The sequence below is a fragment of the Takifugu rubripes genome, chromosome 17, assembly GCF_901000725.2.
Source record: "Takifugu rubripes chromosome 17, fTakRub1.2, whole genome shotgun sequence".
NCBI classification, from domain to species: Eukaryota; Metazoa; Chordata; class Actinopteri; order Tetraodontiformes; family Tetraodontidae; genus Takifugu; species Takifugu rubripes.
In genome coordinates, this window is record NC_042301.1 from 9,202,815 (window position 1) to 9,210,190 (window position 7,376).

General features: G+C 46.1%; 1 protein-coding gene across 2 annotated transcripts; it reads right to left on the reverse strand.

Annotated features, from left to right (window-relative positions):
- Positions 1 to 5,117: 5,117 nt before the first annotated feature.
- LOC101077507 (rho-related GTP-binding protein RhoU-like) lies at positions 5,118 to 6,831 on the reverse strand. 2 transcript variants are annotated; one of them, XM_029851481.1, is made up of 4 exons: positions 6,404 to 6,826; positions 6,247 to 6,305; positions 6,120 to 6,149; positions 5,118 to 5,868 (listed from the first exon to the last, which is right to left on the reverse strand). In XM_029851481.1, exons 1-4 carry the CDS (start codon positions 6,666 to 6,668, stop codon positions 5,380 to 5,382), a joined length of 843 nt encoding a protein of 280 aa, XP_029707341.1. In that variant the 5' UTR covers positions 6,669 to 6,826; the 3' UTR covers positions 5,118 to 5,379. The 2 variants fall into 2 exon arrangements, with proteins under 2 accessions (XP_029707341.1, XP_003972262.2); XM_003972213.2 differs by lacking the exon at positions 6,120 to 6,149 and having other exon boundaries at positions 6,404 to 6,831.
- Positions 6,832 to 7,376: the final 545 nt, after the last annotated feature.

The following is a 7,376-nucleotide window of genomic DNA, read 5'->3' on the forward strand; positions in this document are numbered from 1 at the left end:
ACCTTCTGACGTCAACTGGGGATACAGTTGGAGGTGGAAGGAATATTTTGAGGAGCTCCTCAATCTCGTTATCAGACCTTCAACTGAGGAAGCAGAGGCTGAGGACTCTGAGGAGGACTAAGGAAGTGTCAAATCTCAAATCTCTGGATTTTGTAGGGCTGTCCTGGGTGACATGCCTTTGCAACATTGCGTGGCAGCTGGGAACAGTTCTTCTGGACTGGTAGACCCATGTGGTGGTGCCACTTTTCAAAAAGGGGGACCAGAGGGTGTGTTCCAACTATAGGGGATCACATTCCTCAGCCCCCCTGGGAATGTCTGCGCCAGGTGTACTGAAGAGTAGAATTCAGCCGATAGTCCCAGTTTTGTCCTAGCCGTGGAACACTAGACCAGCTCTCTACCCTCCTTGAGGGTTCATGGGAGTTTGGCCAACAGGGCAACATGTGGTTTGTTGATTTGGAAAAGGCATTCGATCATGTCCCTCAGGGTATTCTGTGGGAGGTGCTCCTATGGGTGTGGGGTCCGAGGCCCTCTGTTAAGGGCCGTCCAGTTTCTGTTCCACCGGAGCAGAAGCTTGATTCACATTTACAGCAGTAGGTCAGACCTGTTTCTGGTGCATGCTGGACTTCAGCAGGGCTGTCCCTTGCCACCGGTTCTGTTCATAGTCTTTATGGACAGAATTTCTAGGAGCAGCCAGGGGCCAGAGGGAGTCCAGTTTGGGAACCATGGGATTTTATCTCTGTTTTTTGCAGATAATGTTGTGCTGTTGGCCTCAGCAAATCAAGATTTACAGCATGTAATGGGGCGGTTTGCAGCCGAGTGCGACGCAGCTGGGATGAGAATGAGCTCCTCCAAATCCGAGGCCATGGGTCTCGACCAGAAAAGGGTGGTTTGCCCACTCCAGATGGGTGGAGAGGTCCAGCGAGCTAAGGTATCTTGGGGTCGTGTTTAAGAGTGAGGGAATGATGGAGAGTGAGATTGCCAGGTGGACTGGTGCAGCCGATTGTGTAACTGCCGACTGCATAACTGTAGAAGCTGGCTGGGATCCCTCAGAGATGAGGTGAAGTGAGAAGCTCATTTGCTCGAGAGGAGCTCGGACTACAGCCGCTGCTCCTTCATGTTGACAGGAGTCAGCTGCAGTGGCTCAGGCATCTGGGAGGTGTTCCAGGCATGTTCCACTGGAAGGAAGACCTGAGGTAGACCCAGGACATAATGGAGAGACTATTCCTCTCGGCTGGCCTGGGAGCACCTCGGAGCACCTACTCCCTGAAGAGCTGGAGGAAGAATCTGAGGACAAGGAAGTCTGGGCATCTCTGCTTAGGCTGCTGCGTAACATTGATCCATGTAATTTGTGTCTGCAAACTTTGTATCAGCTGCAGTCAACTGGATTTAAATAAAAAAATTATTTGCTTTGTTGTTTGATAAAAACAGATAAACAATCTAGATCTGATCCTCTGGGGTGCAAATGTGGACCAGGATTAAAAGGCATTTTAAAGCTGATCCAGGCCGTACAAGTCATTCTAAACTGTCATGTAGGATCTTCTTAGTTGAAGCAAAAAACCTGAAGAGAGTTTTTACTGTCAGACCACCGGCCCAGATGACAAAAGACTACAGTCCTGATTCGACCGCATCACCTGCACCGACTGTTATAGATGAAAGTGGGGGACAGAGATCAGATGACAGAACAGCGAAGAACAAATGCGAGAGACAGATGAAGGAAGGTTTCTGCTCAAAGATCTTGCTCAGCACACTGGAAATACTCCCAAAGACCAGTTCTGTGTAAAATCCCAGGTGAGATTTTTTTTTATATATTTATAATCATGTTGGCACACAAAGCATGAAGAAACAGCTGCATCAGCTCACGTGAAAATGGAAGAGCTTACTCAGATGAGAGTTTATGTTCCTCATTAGTTATTTTAGTTCCTGATCAGTATGAGATGAAGCTCGTGGGCACTGATGCACCAGTTGCTGCCAAGATGTGTTAGTAGATGTGAAGAAAAGCCCAGAATTCAGCACTGATGAAGACTAGGACAGAAGATGATGATCTTCCTCCTCAAACTAAAGAAGCTGATCTTCTCCAACAATCTCAAACTGGATTGTAATTTCATGACCCAGTTGTCCCTTGACGGCAGGTTTATCTGAAGCCATTTCTGTTTTCTGAAGATGTGGTCCTGACCAGCAGCCATTGTTTCATGACCTGAGTTCATTTCCCCCCCACAACAAGAAACCTGTTGAAGGTAAGTGCTGCACAGCTGAATCTTGGATTACATCTTAGAATTTCCTCACATTTGTGTTTTCATTCATATTCAAACAAAAAACAGCAAGGAAGTCGGGCTTTGCTGACATGTCTGCACTACCAGAATAAACCCCTTTCTCTTGAAAGAGGAAAAGCAGGTGACTGAAAAGAGATGTGAGCAGCAGCTATGGAGTTAGCATCACCATCATCATCATCATCATCATCATCATCATCATCATCATCATCATCATCATCATCATCATCATCATCATCATCATCATCATCACCATCATCATCATCATCACCATCATCATCATCATCATCAGCAGCAGCAGCAGCAGCAGCAGCAGCAGCATTGGGGGTCCTTCTCATCCTTCTCTCTCTTGGAGATACGTTTGCACCAACACTGACACAAAGCTGCTCCTCTCACCTCTTTATTCTCTCTGATGTAGATCCACTCATGAGGGCAGGAATTGGCACTCAGACCAAAAAATGAACTTCAGCTTCATTTCAGACTGGAAGTGTGCTGGGACAGAGTCCAGAACCCCCGACCCATATTCAGAATCAGCAGATGTTAATAGAATCGCTGTTAAAACAGTAAAGTGCAGCAGCTTAAATTTAAGATTGACAAGAAATCATCGTTTCTGCTCAGACTCACCTTCAGTAGACAAGAGCTTCATTCCAGAGTAACAGATGGATGAGAAGATGAAAGATCTTATCAAAAATAAAACTCTTTGATGGTCTAAAACTGGAACCAGCCAAATAAAATAGCTTCAGATCTCATCCATTTTAATAAATTGCTGAATGAGCTGATGATTGAAGAGTTGAATTCCTCCTTGACACCCTGAATAAGTGCAGTTTTTAGTCTCCATTCTGCTTTTGTGTGACCTGCAGATCTTGATGAATTTGCCCTGATGGTCATGTGACATACAAACATCTGTTTCAGACATGCAGAGAGGCTTGAATCCATTGTCCAGGGTCAGTTTCAGCTGGTGTTGTAGCAGATCAGCGAGAGTGGACACGTTGACCTCTTAAGTGATGAGACAAACCTCCCCTGTGTGTCTTGATGTGATGCAATTTGTGATGCAATTTGTGATGCATCTGACCTTCTGTGTATCTCAGAGATCCAGGCGGTGGAAGGCTGGAGTCCTGCAGTCCTGACCTGCAGCACGACCCAGATCTGTGCTGTATGAGGTTCTACAGTGGAATTTAGCTGCAGCTACACAAATACAGGCAGAAACCAGGAAACATTCTGGTTTGTTGAATTTCCACGTGGATATGAAGATCCGAGGGTGCAGCAGTACTCAGACCGGGTTCAGTACCGTTGTTCGGAGAACATCTGTACTCTGAAGATCGAGGACCTTAGAGACTCAACTGTGTACAAAGTCAACTTCGAAACCAGACCAACATTCTTTCAGCACTGGTTCACATGGAGTTCAGTTAACAGTCATAGGTCCTTATTCCATCCAGAGAACTCTTTGATCATGTGTGTTTCCATCTCTGAGATCATCTGTCTGTGCTCAAATGTCTCACAGTTATAGAAATTCATATTACGAAGACAGTTATTCCTGTGCTGTGAAAGGACACAAGGACTTTCCATCTCCTTCAGTCTGTGAGTTCACAAGAGCATCAAGCAGCTGGAAAAGTAAATGTGTATTCCCTCAATGTGGCTGAAAATGATCCAAACTTGTTTCTTCTTTCAGGTGTTTATGATAACCACTGCAATGAGGTGACCTACAGCTCCAGCAGCATCTGTGCACCCAGAGGCTGAACACTGAAAATAGATTCTTCTTACAACAATTATGATGAATATTATGGATATAGCATATCTAAATCCTGGTTCAGGACTAAAGGTGGTCTCCAAGGACGGAGACGCTCTCTTGGGGACTCGAATCCCAACCTAGCATCTGCAGGTTGTGTCCAGGTCTCCTCTCGGGGAGGATGTTCCACTCTGAGAATGAGGAACCTGACAGACAGTGACTCAGCTGAATATCAGTGGAAGGTTGGCAACTTTTGATGTACCGGTACACATTTTCTTGATGACATGTTCAGACATTTTTTTGGTTGCATGGTGACTCATCCTGTTGTTTCTGTCCATTAGATGTCATCTGATCCTGACCAGATCTTCACTGCTCTGCCTGGGTTTCCCTCAACAAATCAACTAGAGAAACAGCATATATGGCTCCTACAATTGTTAATAAATTAGATAACTGAGAACAGCAAGAATGCAAAAGAATTAAATTCAGTGCTAACTGAGCTAGCTGTTGCAAAAATTCCCACCGAGAATAAGTGACGGGGTTCAGCATTTGCAGCACCAGTGGGATCAGAAACCGTCAGCTTATTTATCAGAAAACAAATATTGAATAAAATAATTCCAGATATCACATAAGATAAAGCTTCGAAGGGAATATTTCCCTCCTTCAAGGTTTGAGTTCTCAGGGGCACCAGAACCTCCATATGCTGGTCTAATCCATGCCAGGTGCTGCTGTCCACTCTGATTAGTGGATGGTGACGTTGGGAGGCCTCCACCACACAGATTACAGGAACAACCGAGACACTCTGAGCGCTTGATCTCAAAACTGCAGCTGAAGGTTTGGTGCCACTTTCATGGATGAACGTCTGACCAGGTTGATAAAAGTGTTACTGTTTTAAACTGCACATTTAACCACGTCATTACAGCAAGAAATTCTTGTTCCACCTTGCCTGATATTTGTGCGCAATGGTCAAATGTTAGCCAGTGAAGGCTAATGTCTCTGCTAATGTACTCAGTATTTGTCTGGTGATTCAAACGTTTCTTCGAATGTAAACAGTTTTATGGTGTATTTTAAATATGTAAAGGGGATCAACGAATCAGAGCAAATAAAAAAACCTCAGATTGAAAAGCTCTAATCTACCAGAACACATTTTAGATTTAATGAACAATCTCTCGTAGAAACAGTAGTTTTAAATTGAGCACAATAGTGTGATCTACACATACACTTTCATGTAAATTAGTAATTAAATAAATAATGATGCCATAGTTAGATTTGAATGTGACTGTAAGGTTCTGTGATGAGCCAGAATCACATGGGAACGTAAACATGGGTGGCTGATAAGCCCCGCCCATCTGACCACATCAAACCCACAATCAGAAGCAGTTTGGGTGTTTATCTGATGTCAGAGCTCTGCTCGCCAAGCAGGCAGGTGATCTTCCTCCACCACGTCTCTGACAGACTTTTCATCTTGTCAGGCGTCTTCTTCCTCAGTGTCTGTCTCTGCTGTTCAAAGCTGCAAATGTCCGTCTGCTGGATGCTGGCCAGAATGGCTGCGTCAAACACATCCTTCAGGTTCTTCTGGGTCAGCGCCGAACACTCAGAAAAGCTAACGGCTCCAAGTTCCTGCGCCAGCTGGCGGCCCTCCTCCATACTGACTGGTCGCTCGTGGTTCTGGGCCAGGTTTATCAGCACCTGGACGTCCTCCCTCTGGTCCAACTGGGTGCCGACGAGGACCAATGGCGCGCCGGGACAGTGCTGGTGGATTTCCGGGAACCACCTATTGATCAAGTTGCGGAACGAGCAGGGTCGAACCACGCTGTAGCAGAGGAGGAAGACGTCTGCGTTCTTGTAGCACAGAGGCCGGAGACGCTCCAGCTCATCCTTCAGGAAGCCAGAAACAAAGAAGGTTCTGGTTAAAACCAAAATCTGGCAACAACCGTCCGTCTGTTCTGGTGGCACCGAAGAGTTTAAAACATGTTTAACAGTTAGGCCAACGGTGATCCCTGACAAGCACCCCGGCTGACATCTACAAAGGTGAAGCGACCATCTGAAGGGTGAAGTTCCTGGGGGGGAACTAACACATCCACAGACAGAAGGACTGACAAGTCCTTGCTGATCACTGGCTCACTTACATTTACTGATCCACCAACCAGCCCCCATTTCTATCAGCAGCAAGAAATGAAAAAGATGTTAAAGAAAAGAAGAGAGGATGTGCAGGTGAATCACATTCTGGTCTTTTATTGGTAGTTTTCAACTCACCTGTCCCGCCGTGTCACACAGCTGCAGCCTGACTGGTTTTCCATCAACCACGACCATCACTGCGGACAAAGAGAGCTCTGATATTTCCTTCAAACTATAACAGAAAGCTTAAGATCAACCTCGCTGCCTTTGACCTGTTCATTGGGTCAAAGGTTACCTGTGAAGTTGTCAAAGGCAGTGGGAACATAGTCCGTCGGGTATCCGTTGGTGGTGTAGCTGACGACGAGGCTGGTCTTGCCCACCGCTCCGTCCCCGACCAGTACGCAATTGACCCGTCGCTCAGGCGCAGAACTGGACCGCCGCCGCTTCACACTCAATGGGAAGTCCTTCAAGCGGCGATGCGGCACCGGCGGGGCGTCCCTGCTGTACACCGGTTCGGACACATGCCGCGCGTACTTCTGTCTGCCTGCTTCGGGAAGCATAGCTGTGTGCAGTCTGATGGTTCAGAGATCCCCCATCCTCCTTTCCGCCTGGGCCCTTCTGCAGCTGGTCGTGTGTGCGCTTGCTGCGAGGCTCTGCGGAGATTTGATGCGCGCACTGGTGCGAGTGCCGCCTTTCTCTGGGCAGCCAGAGCTCCTGATTGGGGCACTGTCTTCATCTGCTGTAAGAAGCTTACGAGTAGAGCACTATCTGAAGCTCCAGAGCTTTCCAAGTGAAATGAACTAATCCGACTGGGCCTTTATCCCGCAGCACGGCTGCCTCTTTAGGCAATTAATACACATGAAGGCTCTCAAATGAATATCTCATATAGCCGATGTCGTCATTTGAATCTCATTACTGAAGCTCAACAAAGACAAATTACTCTGGCCAAACCTCTAATCAAGTTTAACTATCACGGGACGGTTTCCATGAGGCGGTGTCCACGTCACAAGTGGTCGCGGAATGAATCCTAACCCAAGAGACAAAACAGTGAGGGTAAAGGTCACTGGCAGGACCAGAGGCCACAAAGAAGAAGAGGATTTTTTTTGGATTTTTACAAAAACACTTTATTTACAATTTACACAGGGACACAAAACTCCCTGTTTAGAAACACACAGAATAACAATAAATAAATAAATAAATAAATAAATAAATAAATAAATAAATAATAGGGAACAGCAAATATAATTCATCCCACAAGGGGTTGTAGA

Coding starts and splice junctions, on each gene's coding strand:
- LOC101077507 (XM_029851481.1), bottom strand. CDS start 6,668: ATGCTTCCCGAAGCAGGCAGACAGAAGTACGCGCGGCATGTGTCCGAA. Junction 6,150..6,246: donor TGTGTGACACGGCGGGACAG/GTGAGTTGAAAA, acceptor TGCTGCTGATAG/AAATGGGGGCTGGTTGGTGG. Junction 5,869..6,119: donor TGGTTGGTGGATCAGTAAAT/GTAAGTGAGCCA, acceptor GGCTTCCTGAAG/GATGAGCTGGAGCGTCTCCG.